This window comes from Bombus fervidus, chromosome 12 (genome assembly GCF_041682495.2).
Source record: "Bombus fervidus isolate BK054 chromosome 12, iyBomFerv1, whole genome shotgun sequence".
Lineage (NCBI taxonomy): Eukaryota > Metazoa > Arthropoda > Insecta > Hymenoptera > Apidae > Bombus > Bombus fervidus.
Genome location: NC_091528.1, coordinates 826,940 through 847,794, shown reverse-complemented (window position 1 = coordinate 847,794; position 20,855 = coordinate 826,940). Strand labels below are relative to the sequence as shown.

Here is a 20,855-nt window from a genome sequence, read left to right as displayed (position 1 = left end):
AGAATTCGACTGAGAAGATTCACGCGTGCAAACGCCCCCGAACGGCGTTCTCTCTCTTTCTCGCGCCAAGGATCCTCTTTACGTGTGAATCGAGCATAAACAGAACTTAGCGAGGTCTCGGGGACGAGGCAACAGTCCGATCAAACTTATCTCACGGGGATCAAACGCGTGGCTTTGACGTCGCTTTATGCTCGAATATATCGCCACAATCTTGTGGACCTTCGAGTTGATCGTTTAACCGCTCATGTACCATCTCGACTCTGATCTGAAGTGTGTTCAGACAATTTATCGGAGAAACTTCGTTCCGAGGTTAAATATCGGTGGATAACTCTAAAAGCGTGCAATTACAATTTGAAAATTGTCTAATTTTGAAGAATTTTACGAACACTTCTCTTTCAGGAATTAATGCTGGATCGTAACGATTCTACTTTTTGTCGATTTGGAATGGTAAAGACAGTTGGCGAATTTCAATGCAGCATGGTAATTAAGACGTTTTTTACCTCAATTATCCTTCGACGTACGGATGATAACGTTGAAGTAGGGGCCGTCAATTTTATACCTTATAATTCTGAAATTAAATCACACTACTTATATTCGTTTCAAGTTGCGAACCACAGATTTATTAAATACAAATTAAAGTTTCAGATCATATACACATTCAGATAGAATAACGGTTCCATCTATCGAAAAAAACGAAACGTTGCGTTGGAGCAATGAAAACGAAAGCTCGATACGATTCGTGAACCCTGTTTGTTTTTGTCAATAATTTTTCCGGCCGAGTCATAAAACCATTGATTCTTCTACTCAGCAATCTGTAAAACTGACCCGATCGATGAGAAAAGGGAGGACCGCCGACAGAAGATTGCAATCAAGGCTCCTCGATTCTTTGCTAATACTTACTTCATCAAGAACCGCTGATGCAATCATTCTGTCTTAACGAATCGATCGTTTCAGATTATTGAGCTTCGTTGCTTGCACGTGTTCCTTGCATTCGCATCACGCTTTCCACGATAAAAGATTTTCCTCTCAAACTTAACGCTCGAATATGTCGCTGAAGGAAGAAATTGTCGAAAATTGTATTTTACTCGTTAACTTTCTAGTCTCTCGTTTCGGATAAACAATTTTATCCATGAAATTAATAATATTCTTAATTATGGCTTTTGAGTGCCATTTTTTTTACTATCCTGTCGATCTTTTTAAAATCTGTCACTATTAAAGATTAAATACTAATTAAGGAAATGGACAGTTTAAAGGCAATGTGATCTTGTAAATAATACTTCGTTAAGTATCGATAATTTCAAAAACGACGTAATATAAAATTACGCAAGAGCTTTGCCCATTTATCGGTCGCTGACCGTCTATAATTAGGGAAATTACCGTACAATTCACTATCGTCAATTAATGTATAATAATTTCTGGAAAACGAGCTGAACGCGCGTTTGATCAAAATTTCGCGGTGATACGCGGAAAGTAATTTCTATCTATCGATCTCCGCTTAATCGTAAATCAAATTTGCGGACGGTTCGTCTGTGCGAATCACGTAAGAGTTTCCCTTGGACCAGGCTTTATCCTCGTCAATGTAGCGAAAATTGCCGGGTTCCTGCATGAAAGCAGACCGTCACAAAAGGCTGCCTCTAATTGCCTTCGGCCGAACATCGAGCAACTTTGATGTTCCATAGGCACACGTCCAATTTATTTCGGAAACAGAGAATTCGTAAAAACTAGTACACATCATTCTAATTGATTCTTTTAATGAAAGTAATACATGGCTATAGATGAAGACAGCAAAAAGCTAAAATTCTAAGAGTTAAAATTATTCGTGAAACCTTGCACATGAACTTGCTTCACCAACGTCTGAATATGTATTAAAATCCTACGTAATGTATATCTTTACAATTTAGGGGACATGTAAAAAATTATTTTCCAGGTTTTTACATTTTTTCTTCGAGTTCAATGACTGTTTCTTTGTCTTAAATCCTATTTGAGAATCAATTAGTATACTTATATTTTCATTTTTGACCAACCATTTTGATTGTTCCTGTGCACTGTCGCTATTAATTAAAGCACCGATTAGCGTGTCGACTCGATCGCGATAAAATCGAATAATTATGAGAATACTGCCAAGTATCAGAAATCCGATGTACCAATGGTAAAGGAGTTCCGTAGGAACGCAAATCCACATCGCTCGAAGAGATCGACGCGGAACATTATCCTAGCATACGTACATGCTAGTTTGGAGTTTGACAAGCGACGATTCCGAAATTTCCCTCTGGAAAATCCGATGGCTCGCCATGCTCATAACATCGAAACTAAATCCGCATCATGCACAGCCATACAAAATAACGAAATATCTTTTCGTTTTATAACACCACCTGCACAATTTTCCTCACTTCCAATTGTTATTTATCAACATATGTCATTTACTTTAGTTTATTTGATCCCATACACGTTGTAGGTGATTCTCGCTGCCACAAAACGAATCTCCCCGCTACCGCTGTTACAAGTTCTCTGCCGTGACTGTTTCCGCGAATGTTTCACGTTGACCCGAGGAATTCCTAACGTTGTTTGGCCTCTGCGTTCTAACGTTTGTCCTTTTTCGATTGACTTCTTTCTCTCCTCCTCATTCTCTCTGTCGCTGGCGCTTCACGATCCCTGCACGCGATAGCCTGATAAACCGTTGCTCTCATCAGCTAATGCACACGTACGTATGTACATCCGGTTTGCCGACTTCCTCTGGTCGTCAATCGAGCGTACCGTGAAGCGAGAAAAAGGATTCTGATTGTTTCGGCCAGATCTTTTTTGCTCGACTCGGCTGGATAAGCCAGCGAAATTGGAATCCGAACGGAGAGATCGGAATCCGTATCCGAGTTTTGGTTTTCCCCAGAATTCCCCTCGTGCTTGTTTACACAGCGCGGTACCGCCGCGGCCATCGAAACAGCTTTATGGCTGCAACATTCCGTCGATTGGAAGTATTGTATCAGGCTGGTAATTCCCGTGTTCACTAGCTCAAAGGTTAATTCAGATCGAATCACAGGCTTTGAACTAACTTTTTAGATTAATGTGTGCGTTCAGGAGGACGCTGCTATTAAACATTGACCATTCGCAGTCAGAATCAAAATTTCAGGAAGTGAAATTGTCGAAAGATAGTTGTCAAGAAATTACACTTGTTGAAGAAAAGATAAATTCGATCGTTGTAACAGCAAAAGGACATCTTTTTACTTGTCACTGTTTTTTAGTTATTCTTCGTTTCTTTCAAATGTAAAATATCTCAGTTTAAAAAATACGTTTTCACTAACATACGAAAAAATTAATTGCATTCCTCTCTCTTACTTTTTACTGTTCTAAATAATTCATAATTAAATGTCATAAAATTTCGTAAAATAAACTCCTTATATTATATTATCAAAAAGCGCGCTATTATTAAAGCGCTAGTAAAATATTAGTAAAGCGCAAGCGTAACCGATTTATCGAAAAAAACACGGAAGTCTCGTGTATTCGTTTTTCAAGTGCGCAGTCCTTGAGTCTCCGAGGAGAAAAAATTATTAATCGATAATAAATACGAAGCGTCCCAATTCTCTGTGACAGACGATTCGAGAATATCCAGACTAACAGGCACTTAGGCTTTCAACCGGAAGCCGCAAATTACGTGGCCACTTTGCATCGATGCGTTATCGTCAGTCTGGACATGCATAATTAATCAGAAGATTATCACCTCGATGACTGGTCAAAATACGCGCAACTCTCTTCCAAAATCTCCTCTCGACCATCACTCTTTCCGTGCATTCTCCCTCTAATTTAATCTTCCCCTGTCTAAGTTGCTCTTCATAGCTTTTTCTCCCATGATGTGTCTGCTTTCGAATATTTCCCGTGAAATCCGATTCTTTCGATTCGATCATGCCTTCGAATAAAAAAGATATTTTTCCACGATACGATATTTAACCAGCAACATGTAGCGCTTTCGGAAGTAACAAATTTGCAAGGAAACAAGTTTCTCGCGGAACAAAGTATACTTGCCAGAAAACGTATACTTTTTCTCAAGGAAATAGATGCAAGAAGTTGGAGACTGTACTTGATTTCCATAGTACCGCCGTCTAACCGAGTTTTTATTCGTTCGATCTGTCGGTTATTAATAAATCCCTATATCCCGTGCACTCTTGAGAAATTCCAAGTTCTAAGAGGACAACGAGCGAACGAATGAACAAGGAGAATCGCCTTTGTAAAGAGACGAGAATTCTAAAAACTTTCTTCGAACTGTGCATCATAAGTCCGTCAATTCATCCGTTGAAATTCCAGATGGATTATCTTCCGTGTTTTCCAGTCCGTCGTGTTCGCTTAACTTTGTAAGAACATTCTCTTAAACTCAGGCAATAAATGGAAAACTGACTGTGTGGCCCTTGGAGATCCTGAGCGACGAGAAAAACGACAAACTCTATCGAACTTCCATTTTGCCTTATCCCTTTTTCTCGCTGCTCTCTCGTTCCTGTAACTTCTGCGTGAAACGTGTGCGCGAACCCACCTGTTTCTAAGCAGAATTTGATGCGGTTACCGAAAAGAAAAAACCGATGGATCTCGACGGGAACAGATCTACGCGAGCGTAAAAAAGTTTCTGTTGGAAACGTTGAACGCATCGTTTGCACTATGGTTTCGTTCAACAAATGCGTAATAACGTCGAAAGAACTTCCGTTGAAAGAAAGAAGGAAGATTCTTCGATCGAGCCAGCTTGGATTTCTTCCACGATAAAACTTTTCGACGAGGTTGTTTGTCCTTCCTGTCTGCTTTCCGAACCTGCTGGGAATATCTCGAACACGAGCGACAAATGCTTCGGGCTGATCCTTTTCCACAAAGATGTCACTTTGAATTCTAACGACACAATGCCGTTTGTACAGATGAATTAAACAGTTAGCTCATAGATTCCCGAGGAAAGCTCTTCGGAGGAGAAATCTTTTTCCGGTTCTTCTTGGTTTTCAAGATGTTTCTATGACGTGAAAGGAAATTTTTAAACGATTAATATTTTCTGTTCCCGGGCTTCTCGTCAAGCGTCTCTTCGGAATACATTCTCACGAACGCAGTGGATATTCGAGGATAAAACACCTTCGTGCTATGCTGTTCGTCGTACTCCTGAACTTTTTGTTTCAACAAGTTCCACAGTTCCATCTGTTTCTCCTTCTTTTCCATTTCGATCTCCTCTTCCGTCAATTTCAACTTTTTGAATTTACGCAAGCTCTTTTTTGGATGGATTTTCGTGTTATTTTTTTTTCCAAATTCCACGACCGACTCGTCCGTTTTGATCAAATGTTCCTCAGCTTCCTCCTGTCGCTCTTCCGTCGTTTCCAGCTTGATTTCGGGCAGTTTCTTGGGCTCCTTCTCGAGTTTCCTCTCGACGGCCCAAGAGGCGAGCTTTCTTGCGATTGCAGTTTCCTGCCAAGCGCGTATTTCCTTCTTGGCTTCAACCAATTCTTTTCGAAGTACGTTCGGCGGAGTATTCTTCAGCGCCAAGATTTTTCTCTTGAACGCGCGCGAAGGTTGAGGAATATGAACGATATAGTCGGTTAATCGTCTGAACCACTTATTATCTACGATGAACGATCTGCATTTTTCGGGAGATTCTTCTACCACTTCGTCCGTTTCCTTCCTTCTTTTTAATCTTCGTTTCTCTGCAATGACAAATTCATTCTTTCAATAATTAATCATTAACTAGGAAGATTAGGACGCAATGTGTAACCCGTAACAAGTAATACTCCAAATACTCGCGTAAACCTAATTTCTCGATTACCTTAAACAAATCTAAATTACAAATTCTCGTTCTTTGTACCGCTTTGTATTTTGTACCTACTGTACATTGATGTATATCGACGTACTGTACGTTGACGCTAATCACGATTCCTTCGACCCAGAACAAACTATTCCGCGCACGCGATTCTTCATCCGGACTGTAATTAATACTATCAATTTATAGTTGCATAGCTTAGTGTCGCATAGACCCAATCGTTCTTCGTAATTCTGAGGACCACGCAATGTTATTTCATTTCTATAGCCTCAAATTGATTCCTGATTGACGTAACAGAAATAAGAAAATCCGATGTCCCATACGGTATTCTTTAGGCCGTGATATCATTGTAATACGAAATCGTAAAAAATATCTTAATTTACACACATAGCAGAAACGAAATGAGGAATCGACGTATCAAACACTGGATCAACTGCTTAAGATTTTACGTGGCAAAAAAGGGAGGAAAAATACCAAAATTGCTTTCACGGCCGTCGTACATAGTCAATATGGAAATAAATCCCGCACGTGCGAGAACCAACGCTGCCATTAACTGGAACACCAGCGGTTGTGAATATTTCTCTACGCTTAGTGCATTCGCCACCACGCGATAAGACAGTATTTCCCTCTATGTGCTAAGCTAATCGCGCTTGCGAGACAAGATTTGTCGACGTCGTGCTATTTTTCTGTCATCGACAAAAAATGCAGAGAAAAAAGACATAGACGATGCATAGTGTACTTCTGCTAAACCGCGCTAAATCTCATGGATTTAAAGATTTCAACGAATGTGGGAAACGTACCAATTGAAACGATTAAGGAATTGCGCCTTCGAACAAAGCTACATGGAATTAATCGAATGTCACGTATAAAAAATTTATATTTAATACGATTCGCACTTTGTAAAATTCACTCTGAAAGTTTTATTGATATTATCAGTCAAATCGTGCGAGAGAGCCTTTGCAAGTAAAAATCTCGCGCCGATATCAATGAACCAGTCGATTTTGACAAAACTAAAACACGTTCAAAGACCTGTAACGTTTTTGAAAGTTTACAATTTACACCCAGAAGCCTCAAATAGCCTGAATTCTTCGACTATTCGCGTAGTTACTTCCAATCGAAGTACCACACACAACGGAACCACCGAGTTTAACTCCATGAGCCGCAGCAACGGCAGCAATAGCGTAGCACCGTCCGGGAGGCCAACAAGTCTCCACCCCGTTACTTTTATTAACTTCCAGATCGTTTAAATGGCTTCCGACGCGTTATTCCGAGTTAATTGTAGCTAACGGAGAAACTTGACGAGAGGGGGAGACTTGGGAGTGGCGAAATACCGGAAACGCGGGACGGAATTAATTCGCTAGGAGTGTACCGTAATACGGCCGCGACAGAGCGTACACCTTGTTTGCAGTTCCCCTTGTACCGCGATTGTAGAATTTACAAGTGACGTACAGTCGCAGCGACAACTCAAGAAACTTTTGTAAAATTTCGCTACTACGCCGAAAGCTGAGCGATGAAATGAAATTCTCTGGAAATTATTGAGCAGGTCGCTTCCAGGCAATTGTAGGAGTTCTCCTTGGCTCTTCAGTGACCCCTTCGTGCGCACCAGTTACGCTTCCCGACTCATTGCGAAACAGCTACCAAGAGATTATTTCCAGAAATTAAAATTAATCGAAGAAAAAGCTGACTACTATTGCCAGTACATGTTTCTCCTTTTTTAGTTAATTTTCCTTTAAAACGACGACAGATGCTTTTATTGTTAATTAGTCCTAAAATTAACCCAAATTAAATTAACCTAACCTAATTAAATTAACCTAACGCGCAAATACATGGACCAAGAATAACTAAACATGACCATTCTCCAAGACAAAGAACAATTTGGATCTTGGATACACGACAAGTTAAACCCTCTTTATCGCGATCCAGATCAGTTTCAGATACGTGTTGAATAACATTGCGATATAGGAAGAGCAGAAAAAAAGGAACGAACGTATGATTTTAGAGAAATCGCATTTCGTGTAAGCAATTGTTCATACCTCTGATCAGAACGGTCTTACCTTCCATATCTGCGCAACAAATTTCCGGCTTGCACACTTGCTTCGCACAACTACTTCTCAGGATCTTCTTCGCTCGTTGCTTTTTGTCCTTTATCCTTATCGAATCTAGATCGACATCCGCAATATCTTCTTCTTCTTCCTTTTCTCCGATCTTCGATATGCTTCTTGCAGTCCTTATTCTACTTTTGAACCTTTTGATCGATCGTTGTTTCTTCACGTCTTCTTTCTCGGATTCTACCTCCATTTCCATGTATTTCGTTACTATTCTTTCCTTTAATATTTCCTGCGCTGCTTGCACGTCGGCTTCGTCGAGTTCCATGTATCGCGCGGATATCTTTTTTAGAAAAACAGATCAACTTACTTTTGTCGATACTTGACGAATTTTTGATCGTTTGCTCATCGTGTAATATGAAAATGTCGGTGATAAAAGAAAAATACATAGAATTTAGAATATACGACGCGACATGCTAATTTACCTGTTTTATTTTGTCGAAATATTCCATCTGTGCTTTGTTGTGTTCAGGATAGGTCATCTTGACGCAAGACTTTCCTTTCGGTTTCGAGGCTCTCGATTTCTTCCGCTCTTCCAGTCTTTCTTTCTCCATGGAGACCTTTTCTTTCTTTCTATCCTTCTCCTTCTTCTTGCTTTTCACCTTTGACTCCAGTATACCGACATTTTTGGAGACACGATGACCCAGGCGTATTTCTTTCAAACGGCTGTCAATCGCCTTTTCGTATCGACTACACCTTTCCAGATACTACAATAAGGACGAAACCGTGTTACCGATATTTTCGAACTCGTCTACTTGACGAGATGACCGCCCTTGGAATTTCCGCCTTTCCTTGCTAAACTCATTGTAAAATTTTGAGGAGCAAGAGCGAACTAAACTAAAATTTCATGAAGTGTGAGACAACGAGATTCGGTAGGAAGAATACCGTTTAATTAGAACATCTGGTAATTAATGAGACTCAGCTCAATGATTTCAATGACCATTATCAAAATGTGACACAAGGTAACGAGAAGAAAGCGTAACAGAGTCTTTAAGTAAACTGACAGTATAACTAGAATCTTACGCTACTCAAAGCGGCTTTGTCTTCTTTCGTAAACGTTGCAAGATCTTCCGTACACTCCAGTAGGTATACATTACCGTTACTACTTCCGACAGCAAGAAATCCATCCTCTTCGTGGGAGCTAATCGCTGTTAGGCTATCGTTACACACGTGAATATTAGTCAATGGTGTCTTGATACCTGCCAATATATCATACGCTTCCAGTAAGCCTTCTTTATTTATGGTGAAGAATACGGAGCATCTGGTTTTACTCCAGCAACCACCGCTCAGATCAATGTATTTGTCACTATATACGTAAAGATACAAAAAATTTCTATCTCGAAGAAACGTATAAAATATCAATTGGTACAATATTACTGTCTTCGGTCGTACCTAGTACAGAGCAAATTTCCTTCTTTCGTGTCGTCTGCCCATATATTGGCCGACCAGTTGCCAATGGTTAAGAAATTCTTCGTATAAATGGGATTTCGGTCGATCGCGATAACCGGTCCCGTGTAACATTGGAATCTAATCGCCAATTTTTCCACGAGATTGCTGGTTCTCCTATTTACATTCACAACCATACCGTCCTCGGTACCAGCTAGGAATTTACTGCTCATCGTCTGTTCAAACTGCAGGGCAGTGACACCGACCGCTTTGTAAATGTCTGCTCTTTGTGGCTGCTCGAGGTCCATCACTAAAGTTTCTGTTGGCTTTTTCATAAATCTGGCATCCCACCACAAAACTGTGCCATCGATAGAACAAGAGAAGAAGTCGGTGTTAACCTTGGAAGGGATCCAAAGGGTCTGAGTCACTGGATATCTAAGAATGAACGGCAGACGAGAAGAAAGAATCGTAATTTTATTTTGAAAAAATACAGAAATTCGATGACGCTGCACCGTTACGTTGTGGGAAAAAGAAAACTGCGGTTAGCCCGGTTCTCGATTTTGTGGAATATCGTCGAACTTTTTGTATAATTTCTTAAAGACTTTGTTTCGATTTCATTCCATTTTATGAAAATTCTATATAAGAAGCTTTAATTGGAAAAGTGACATAAATGCATTTTTTCCGAAAAATAAAACTACGAAATAGCGGTGATACACGAAATCCATATTTATCCTGTATACAAGGTGTTTGACATATATACATGTGTACGTTATTAATTCTCAATCAAACTATTATACCTGTGACTGGTGTAAGGATGAGACGTTTCCATGGGTTTTTCATTGCTTCGAATATCCCAGTAACACACTTGGCCAGATACTAGACCACTGACTAACATCACAGGATCGCGAGGATTGAATTTAACTGTCGTTAAATGGAAGGGTGGTTTCAACGTGTAGAGAGCTTTATTGGGATTCTCTGCATAAGACGAAGATTATACGTTTTTATAGAAACTGGATCGTAATATATTGTACGACAAACAATTTAAAAGGTTCAATTTCAGTGCGTGTGTTGTACATATTAACCGAATTAATCACTCATATATGGATTATTTACCAAATGTCCAGCTGGACAAATTGTAAAGTACAAATTAAATAATAAAAAAAATATATATGGATAAAACGCACACGTACTATAACTAATAAAATACAATTTGTCTGATGGTGTCTTCAAATATCCTATTAACACTCGGCTACTTCATGATACAAAAATATTTCATGAACGGGAAGAGATAGCAAATTTGTGTGCAAAATGTTTATAACAAAATCGTGAGCCGTTTAAATTCAACAAAATGATCTAAAACTTGGTCGTATGTACGAACGGACATACACAGAATCGAATCGATGAAATACCACCTCTCAGCGAAGTGCTATGGCAAATAACGTCGACTGAACGCGGTTCGTCACCGAATTACATAAGGAATAACCCAGTACCGAGGTCCCATACGTAGGAGTACGGACTCACGTCGGCCGAAGGCTGCTCAGATTCCGGAAACCCGTACGCAACGGCCAATCGATAAGGGTAGTTCGGAGACCACGATATATCCTTGATTGGTCTCACCTTCGTCTCCGGGTCCTCGTACAAGTTCACTACCCTGAATAAAAAAAGAAGGAAAAAATACGAGATTTTGTTAATTTACTAATTATTCTACTAATTAACGATTTGAGTACTATTATATTATGACGTTCATTCGCAAAAGAAAAATCCATCCATATTTTCACATATTACACTTACGATACGTTATGCGCGTATGATATATGCGTATTACATCGAGATTTCAAATATTTAATAAAAAGAAGGAAAAAACGAACGAAATAATATCACGGATTTTTGGGGCACAGCGAGCATATATCACCACACCGATGTTATCACGACAAAGCACAGTTCGATCGTTAATTTTACGAGCCTGCGGATTTTCATTGCCAAATCGATAGCGATCGCCCGCTGCACTTTTTGCTTGCGAATTTGTGTTGGAGTTTTGGACGGATAATCGTATTGTATCGTTAATGAATTTGATGGAATTACGCGTTAAATCAACGATTGCTTTGTTGATTTACTTAACTCGTTTTTAGAATTTAATGCGTTCAAAGCCGTTCACGGGAGACATATGTCGCACCTTTAATTTCGAATATGTTAATATGATTTTTAATAGGTACGTAAATATATCGAGTCAAAATATTTCGTAACATTTATTATGAAATGTACCTGATATTGTGGTCCTTGATCATAGGTGTTACAATCAAATCGTCGAAGAAATTCTGATAGATATCGACGGCATTGTTTTGAAGTACATAGTCCTCCATTGTCTAAATACCCACAAAATGACATTATTTTATGTGAATTATCCATATTTTTATTTAGATGTCTTAATTATAACACATCACTGTATTTAGTTTACGTTAAATAACCATCGTTTCCTGTTTAATTCATTGTAAATAGATCCATCTATCAACAACCTTATCATATAGAAATCATTGGAAACCCTAATTTCTAATATTTCTGAATAAATAAATCCTATATATGCAAATATTTAATGTAATTCTCTTGAAACTTACAGAAAGCAAACATCTCATGTTTATCGCCCAATTATCATCCTTCTCCACGCGGCGACGAAACCTTTGAACGACTTCGGCATCTCGAGCATTGACTTCCTTTGGCCAGCCACCTTCCGTATGATGTACTCCCGTATTTATCTCTATCTTTCTCATCGTTTGTACCTGAAACGAAGCACGAGATACACTGTGTTAGCATATTAAAAAAAAATGTATAAAGGAACGATGATCGATTTCAGATGCATTGATTCCAAACGAGTTACCCTATACTACTAGCTACAACTGACGTTCCGTTAGGATCTAACCTAAAATATGAGAGCACTATCGTTAAAGTAGTTTCGTTTGATTACTCTGATCGGCTCTTACTTCGTGGACCGCATACTGTTTAGACAGTTGCACTTGGCGATGAGTGTACGGACGGTAGACGTAATCTTGCATCAGTTTCGGCTCCGGCTGGATGTTTTCTTCGGCAACACGGTCGGTTCTGAAAACGCATTGCTTTCCGAACTGACATCGCGGCTTGATATACGTGTATTGCGTCAGCATCTTCGCCACTGTGTTTCATTAGGTCTTGTAAAAGCATGTATAAGTTACGAAATAAAAAGGATGCCAAAAGTAAATTATAGAAAATTCTTGGTACAGAGTCTAAAAAGGACGATACTCTAAGTCGAACAGAAGATCAGAAAACAAAACAACTTCGTGATTTAACGCGTAGTTCAGTATCATGCGAGTCATATATCAACGATTACGTAGAATCGTCTATTACGCATAAAATATATACTATCGTTTCACTAAGTAAATATTCGATTACGATCGATACTTAAAAACCTACCACTTCTCTACTTTAATTTACTTTAATCCTATAGCCGTTGTAAGAGAAACCCTGTTACCCTCGATACACTCGTGAATATTTCAGCACCAACCACAATTTCTCCGCCAATTTCCATTCTCTAGAAGATTCGAGCCCGTTGAAAAACCGTCTAGAACCACCATTGGTTGCTATTGGCCCTTTTAAAGCCATGAAAAGAAAAGGAGAACTTGCTGACGCTTTTATCCTTTTTTCGGAGGCATCGCCGATTTCTTTTAGTCGCTAATTTCTTCTACTCAGTTTCCTTTCGCACATCAAAGATTCAATTTTCGACTGTTGCATCTCCGAATCCCACTTTATACAATTACTACCAGAGTTCTCAGCCCCATCGCTGCATTATCCCTTCGTGACCTTCTGCAATTTCTGCCAGCCACACGCTACCCATCCGCTGGCGATTCGCTGGCGAAATCCGGCAATCAATGCTTTCACACGGTTCCGTAAATCGCATAAGCCATGCAGAGAGTCCTCTTCCTAGCAAATCATATTTGATGCAGTCCCGTCGAAATCACGATCGATTGGCTCGTGGATGTGGTAACGCATAAGCTAGAATGGATATTGGGGGGGGGGGGGCTGAAAATGATCCGGCACTAAAATTCGCTCGAACTATCTCTACCCATTTAGGTGCATTTACGTGGAAAATCAATGTCCGCGTCGATCTCCGATGTGGAGTCGCTGCATACGCGTTCGGAGACTAGTTTTTTTGATAAACGTCCCACGATGTACCACGATAAACATTCCAATTTGGAGTAATTCGATTAGTTAATTAGGCCATCTCCTATAAATAATGAGAATATTCGGAGAGATCAGAGAAATTGGAGAATGGTGTAGGGAAAATTGAAAGGTCAGATTGATAAATTACTGAGTCGTTTCATAATTGATTTTGTTTTCACGAAAAAATAGAAGGAACTACAGAACTTAAATAATACTAGACGAAGGCATTGTTCTAAATTTGCAGCATACAACCGACTATTGATCGTGAATCAACGAAGAAGTTAGAGTAATCTTGATGGTTCGTGTATTTCCGGAAATAGAACATGGAACCCACTAATCAGTGTCATCGTGCTGATGGTATGGGCTAGAAAGCTATTCCTAATCAATTAGCTCTGCTGCCATCAAGATCGAATGTTGTACATACATCCGCGTTCGTAAGTATCGGGACATTTTCGGAAAATCGGATAAATCTAATTAGCCATTAACAAATTGTGCAAGTCTATAAGAAAATGGCTATTATTAATGGCCGTCAGACAATATAGAAATATTTGTGAAAAGAATACTAGACATTTAAATAACGCTATAAATTATTTACATTACTACTTTCAACTTATCGACAGTATCTGATTATAGATTTATGTCCGCGTTAAACAATATTTTTTCGGAGGTTCGATAAAAAAAATCTGAAAGCACGTAGCCGAAGGTTCGCATAGTTAATTCCGAGTTCAGCAGTCACCATGACTCTCCATATTGTATGCACTAACACGAGACTGTCGCTAACGAAGCTGATTTGGTACAGTGCCATCAATGTCGTAATCAATTCATTCTGTCGATATGACGTCACGACACAACTCGGTGCTGCTCTAAAAATTATAATACAACGAATCTGTGCTATTATATTTCGAAATTTTCCATATAAAGTTAACTATTGTTTCAACGCTTAATTATTCTTTCCCATCCTAATAATTTTGTTTTTTTTTTTAACCATGGTATCTATATCTTGTACCCTAAAATTATTAAAAAGGTTAATTATATCTTTCCATTTTTTGATAATATTTTTTCTTCCTTTTTCTTTTAAAGCACGAAGACAAATTTTCCGATCCTCGCTCGATCAAGGAATACCCTACTTTGTATATTTCATATATTTTACATACTAAGTGCATTCTGTACAATCTCGCACATTGAAATTGTCCACAGATACATGATAAAACAAGCTTAGCCGTCTAGTTATCGCTGTTAACTTGCAAAACGAAATTTATCGGGGAATGCCTTTACGGAGAGAGAGTTGTGCAGCCACGTAAGCCAAACTGGCAATGAATCAGATCGATCAGTGTCTGCGTATGTCGAGCCACATATCGAAGATGAACTTGCATCCCGGAACTAAAGCAATCTAGCATTGGATTCCAAAACGTCCTAGCGGCGGAAGTTCTAGCAGAATTTAACCGTCCAAAACAGGTGTATATCCACGGAATTTCGGTGCATTCGGCGTCAAGACTTCGATAATTAAATTTTATTTAATTTCCAATGAATAAAACGGCCAAACTTTAAATTATTTATTATCGATTAAATTTATTTCATTCGAAAAATTGTTTTAAATAGGAACACAAATTTCACGATACGCTGCGTGATGGTTTGATATAGGTAATAAATTAATTCTATTATAAATTACTTTCTAGAAATAACTGAACTCTATAAATAAACAAAATATTCAAAGATAACGTATTACTATGTGTATATAACATTTTCTTCGATCTGAAGATATAAACGAATAAGTACCACTCGACTATTCGTATCCACCATGATAGTGTCCAAATTTTAGTAGTAAAATTATCAAAAATCATTTGTTCCTTCATGAGACCATTATGTTGCGGTAATTAAATTTGAACATTATGTAACGCTAAAAAACGAAAGACATCGCATTTACCACTGAGTGAAGTCCGACAAGTTACTCGAGAGAATTGCACGAGCAATTAACCTCAAAAGCAACAAAATCTATGCTGATATCCTCCCCGGCTCGAACGAGGAATTGTAATAATGATAAGGGGCGAGTAGATAAATTAAGGTAGTAATTAGAAAGAGAACCAACCGTAACAAGATAAAACAAAGAAAAAGGAAAGATGTAAGGTCTTGATGTAAGATACATCAACGATTCATCGTAGGAAATGTTGAGACTTTTATCCCGAAAGGTAAAGATGTTCTCCGCATCAAAGAACGCGAGAAACGTCTCGACTTGCCAGGATCTCCTCTCAAATCCATCGAGATGCTCGAAAATGCTTTGCAATTAAACACAGATTTGTTCGACAAGTATACCGGTAGAAAAAAAGGAGATCAAAGACGTTGTTCTTGCGCAACATTTTAAACGGAACAATTTATTTTACTTGAAATATTCCATTTTATGCAAAAGATGAATCATTAACGAATATTTACCCAGAGAAATATTACGTTCAAAGATCTTTTCCCTTTATAGATATATTTTTACTCTAAGCACTCGTTCAATTTATGTAGAATATTGAGATCAAAAGATAAAGATGAAAGTAAAAAATACAGACAGGGATGTTATTGAGAAGGAAAGAAATTCTATACTACCATTTCTCCTCCTTCAGATAAAAATGTATCTTTATTTTTGTTTTCTTTCGTGTTATTATTTTTAAGTAAAGAAAACTTTCACTTTCATTTATAATCATTTGGAAACGAATAGTTCGTACAATTATTTTATTTTTTATTTACTGTACTTTTAACTTTTGATTTACCAATACCTATTATGACCGACAGATTTCTTCGAGAATAAAATTGTCAGTAAGAAGAATAAGAAACATCCAGTCAAAATGGATATCATCCGACGTAGTAAAATATTCGGAAAATACCTCGAAAGAGAAAGTTGGAGTACATTTGCCTAGGAACAAGTTGCAGGAAGTAAACGATTTCTTTTCGAACAGAAAATTCTCTGTTATAAAGATATTGAATAACTCGTTGAAACTTGCTTTCGAAAAATACTCGACTCTGAACAAGTCTATCGATATCATCATTGATCCTCAAGATCTCATTCGGATTAAACGACAAATTGTTCCAATAAGAACACACCTGTCCACTGGCATTCTAAATCAAACGATTCCTACTTATCTGAAACGATTTAGCAACATGCCTGCGATTAATTATACGAAAAGAAACCTATCCTTCAAACTTGTCAAAAGAGGATCCGATAGAAATAAACAGCCCTCGAAATCGGACTGTCAAGAGCAACGTTCTCCTTTGACAAAACCAAAAATGGTTTCCAAAAATGATCAGAAATTTCGGATACAAGAACGTTCCCAAACATGTTTCCAGCAAGGTTCGGAAAATCATCTTCAAAATGACGCACAAAATGTACACTCTGAGTATTCTTACTCAATACAACAGACAAGTCCATCCTATTTTAATAAACCTGAAAGATACAAAGATTGCCGAAAAGAACCGACAAAACATTCCGACGATCGTAAGAAAGTGAGAAAATGTGGGAAGGCATCTGTGGAAGGTTTCGAAGATTGTAAGAAGTCGGCAGAAAGCGAAAAGTTGCGGACAAAATGTTTCGGCGAACATAAAAAATTGACAGAGACCGATTGCCAGAGAAGCTCAAAAGATTTCGAGCACTACGAGCAACGACAAATTGATCAAACGAGAAGCAGTAAGGTCTTCCATGCGTATGATCAGGATGATAGAAAATCACCAGCTCAGAAGGCGGATAAAAAAGAATCAAAAATTTTATCGAAGATGGATAGAATTATGGCTTGCGTACAGAAACATAGTTCCGACACAATTAAATCGGTTTTACCCAAGAAAGCAGAGAATTTAAAGCAAAAGAATTCCAGATGCTCGAAGGACGAATGCAGTAATTCATCGAATTTGCACGAAGATATTCTGCCTGATCCAGCACCACCAAAATCTATTCATTGGTCTGAGAAGATGAGGATAGGCCAATACAAGAAGAAACATAGCCCTCCTATTTGTCCCTCCCCCATAGTATTTATTCCCCATCAACAATCGAGTAAAAAGATGCCAAAAACTGAAGTATCTCGAGATCTGCAAGCTGAGGGATTACAACATTCGTCAACGGATTCGCCTTCGTGCGTGGAATATCGAACGAAACGTGGGTCCAGTAACGCTCATTCATCCACGCAGGATAGTTACTTGTCTCGGAAAACGAGATACGATGATGGTGACAAAAAGTGCTTTTCCACCAGAAAATATACGAAAAGTCAAACATCTTTCGTTGCATATAAAAGTGGCTCTTGTGAGAAATCAGAGAACCCGTGTCAAGTAGAAAACGTCAGCGATTCCAAAGGTGATGTATCGAGTTTGAAGTATGGCTTGAGTAAGCGTCCCAATCCAAAAGAGATGCAGACTACTTACATGAATCGCAAGCCACACGAAGTTAAAGCGAGATCTTTAAAAAGATTGGAAGAGACATATTTGCCCATTCGAAAGAAGCGAAAGTGTTTCAAGGGAAGTGGCGAATGGAAAAAACAGAAATATCAAGTTCGGTTGAAGATTTTTAAGTCGAAAAATGGCTTGGATCCATGTCCACCTACAGTGATCGAAGTGCAACGCAACGATCGTTCATTTATAGAGGAGATAAAGAGGCCAAGGTTAAGCCCGGTGCATCGTGAAATTTCCAAGTTACTAGAACATCCGTGTAATTTCAAGTGTTGTCGTCTCGACGATATTGCCAAGATTAAGAAATGTATAAAGAAAGGAAAAGGGAAAATAACAAAGAGGACAAAATGTCCGTGATCTCATTATTTCTAAATTATCAGTTTTCTCGTGTGTTAGTTTTCTGTAAACATATTCATTAATGTAATTAATAAGCATATTTTTAATCTTTGGTTTAACTTATAGAAATTCTCCGTATCGATTTTAATATAGCTGCAATGACATGTCAATGTTATTTCAACAGTCGTGTTATTACAAATTGGGTTATAAAAAAATAGGAATGAAATAAATACCTGGTAGTAACAATACAAACGTGTCTATTTTTAACTCGATAAAAGCAAGCGAAATAATAGTTCCATCGTGGAATGTAAGCTACATTCTTCAAACAAAGAATGTTCAGCTTGAAAAAATGCAGTGCAAGTTGTCACCGGAAAAGAAGGAGTAAGAAGCTCGCCTGCAGCAGCTGTTGCCAACTTTTCACATTTATCATTGCCCTACACCATATATCTTTACCGTTGCATATCGCCATACCGGGCAGCGAACTTGTGCATCAAATAATCTTGCTCCACGAGCAGCTTAAATTTTTCCCCTGATACAAAAATATGATGAATACTTCGTCCTTAATGAAAACCGTAGAAAATATACGACGCACCCATTTTTCGTTCCTTTTTCTAACGATTATCAGGAAAACAGCAAAATTTTTAAACGGCTGTGCATATAAGAAAAGCTTTTTGCGCTAAATAGAAAATTTATTTTAACGAGAGTTCTAACTTCTGAACATTGATCTCTACTATCTCGAAACTGCAATTAAGGCTTCGTTGTTTCGTTCAATAATAAAATTTATATTCTAACATATCGAACAAAATAATAATTAATTGATAACATAATTGATATTTTCCATGAATCTATAACAGACTCGAATCAAACTATCGCCACCCATTGTTATTTATAACTTTGGTTTTATTAGTTATTTGTAATTATTCATAATTATAATTTATAATTATTTGTTTGTAATAACTGTTTTCAATTATCTCTATCAATTATTATTTTCTTTATCTTATTTACTGTGTTCTTTTTTCACCTACTTTATTCATCCTATATTCTTTATATTTAATGTACTAAGTGATGTTTCCTATTAATAAATATTTACAATATATTTACGATATGTACAATATAAACGAGATATGTAAATTTCGAAAAATAGCTGCAGACGTGAAATTTAACTAATCGCTACATCTATTATTGTTATCGCCGAATTATTATGTATTGTGCCATGATTGTGCCGTAACCAACCACAGAGCATAGAGTCGTAACTAGTTCACTACTTCTCGTTTCGACAACCAAGCGATGTACACGTATGTAGTACGAAATGAAACATCACCGATCAAATCTAAGTAAACTATTCTCCGTTAAATTACAATAATAGTAAATATTCTGGTCCATATCGAAAAGTTTCAAATGTTCGGTCATCCTAAATGTTCAGTGATTTTTACTTATATCTCTTTCATTTTAGTTGTCGAACAAGTTAGAGTACAAACCTCGATAAATATTATCTCAGTGACTAAAGACGTATTCTCATATATTTTCGTTGAAATACATTGACTGCGCGAAACGGGTGAAACATAAAACAAATTATATTCCATATAAAGCAACTAGTCGGGACTCGGAAACGGTATCTCGTATTAAAATTCGTTCGTTATCGTTTGGTGTATTAAGCGAGAAGAGTTGTGAGTAGAAAAGGCTGCGTGATTATTATACGAAGATATTCAGGTGAAATTGTTCTTTGTTGCAGATAGTAGACGACTGGTACCATATGGTGCACACGTCAGTGGTGAAGAGGTCGGCGGAACCACATTTCGGAGTACAAGGGAGGCTAATAGAAGACCGCAGAGTGCGCCGAGCGGAGCAGCAGCGAGTGAAATCGCGAACGAAACGGGATCTGATAATCAAACGCGGTCCGTCCAACCTGAAAACCGTTCTCAATGACGAGATGTGGCCTCAAATGTGGTACTTGGTTAGTTGAATCAGATAAATCTCATTTCTTTCCTCTCGCTGAATTGATCGAATGTGCACGGAAAATTAAACAAAGGCCAATACTATGAGATAAAAATACTTTATTACCTTGTCTCTTTTTACGATCTTTTTTTCGGTCGAATTTCAATTTCGTGCCAAATTTTTGTTGACCAACGTAATAAATTTATTTTGTTAGGTATGTAAATTAAAAAAAATTCAATGTATAGTTAAAGAAAATTATACTTTCGTTCATAAATCTCGTAACATGCAAATATTCGTACATTATGCATAAAATAGAAATTTTTTAACTTGTTTACGTCGAAAAATTGAAGACAAACGTATTAAAATACGATTATCGATGATTGGTTATAGAATAGGGGAAAGGGGTTAGATATGAACGTGCAGGAAGCCTGGGCTGAAGGAATTACAGGACGCGGAATCGTGGTCACGATCCTTGATGATGGATTGGAGAAAAATCATCCTGATCTCTATAAGAACTACGTAAGTTCCATTACTTATTGTCCTAATCCAATAAAACGCTTGATAAAGAAGATAATTCGAGAAAAGAACTCAATTCTTTGACACGATAAAAATTTATAATCTCTAAAGCAATTCTAGAAATAAAATTCTTAACAACTACAGTCACATTTAATTTCACCATGGTACAACGGAAAATATTCAATCTTTTCGCTCGTAACGGAGAAAATCAG

General features: G+C 37.9%; 3 protein-coding genes across 9 annotated transcripts in view; 2 read left to right on the top strand and 1 right to left on the bottom strand.

Moving 5' to 3' along the window:
- The window catches only part of LOC139992943 (furin-like protease 1), a 355,294-nt gene that overhangs the window by 301,583 nt on the left and 32,856 nt on the right, over positions 1-20,855 (top strand). For all 6 annotated transcript variants that reach the window (XR_011801251.1, XM_072014261.1, XM_072014257.1 and 3 more), the window contains exons 3-4: positions 19,925-20,146; positions 20,518-20,646. Coding sequence is in view for 5 of the 6 variants with exons in the window: in XM_072014261.1 (XP_071870362.1) it covers positions 19,925-20,146; positions 20,518-20,646 (351 nt within the window). In the remaining variant the exon portion in view is untranslated. The remainder of the gene's footprint in view (positions 1-19,924; positions 20,147-20,517; positions 20,647-20,855) is intronic.
- LOC139992945 (uncharacterized) lies at positions 4,522-9,488 on the bottom strand. Of its 2 annotated transcripts, XM_072014265.1 has the most exons (5): positions 9,265-9,488; positions 8,896-9,178; positions 8,298-8,579; positions 7,822-8,155; positions 4,526-5,654 (listed from the first exon to the last, which is right to left on the bottom strand). In XM_072014265.1, the coding sequence occupies exons 1-5, from the start codon at positions 9,453-9,455 to the stop codon at positions 5,005-5,007; spliced, it is 1,740 nt and encodes a 579-aa protein (XP_071870366.1). In that variant the 5' UTR covers positions 9,456-9,488; the 3' UTR covers positions 4,526-5,004. The 2 variants fall into 2 exon arrangements, with proteins under 2 accessions (XP_071870367.1, XP_071870366.1); XM_072014266.1 differs by lacking the exon at positions 9,265-9,488 and having other exon boundaries at positions 4,522-5,654; positions 8,970-9,149.
- LOC139993038 (uncharacterized) lies at positions 16,580-18,213 on the top strand. Its single transcript, XM_072014424.1, has one exon. The coding sequence runs from the start codon at positions 16,585-16,587 to the stop codon at positions 18,211-18,213; it is 1,629 nt and encodes a 542-aa protein (XP_071870525.1). The 5' UTR covers positions 16,580-16,584.

What these genes read in the sequence shown, in the direction of transcription:
- LOC139992945 (XM_072014265.1), bottom strand. Translation starts at nt 9,455, where the DNA reads ATGGTTGTGAATGTAAATAGGAGAACCAGCAATCTCGTGGAAAAATTG. An exon ending in ACAAAGCCGCTTTGAGTAGC is followed by an intron (nt 8,580 to 8,895) that starts GTAAGATTCTAG and finishes TCCTTATTGTAG; the next exon opens with TATCTGGAAAGGTGTAGTCG. An exon ending in TTGTTGCGCAGATATGGAAG is followed by an intron (nt 5,655 to 7,821) that starts GTAAGACCGTTC and finishes TTGTCATTGCAG; the next exon opens with AGAAACGAAGATTAAAAAGA.
- LOC139993038 (XM_072014424.1), top strand. Translation starts at nt 16,585, where the DNA reads ATGCCTGCGATTAATTATACGAAAAGAAACCTATCCTTCAAACTTGTC.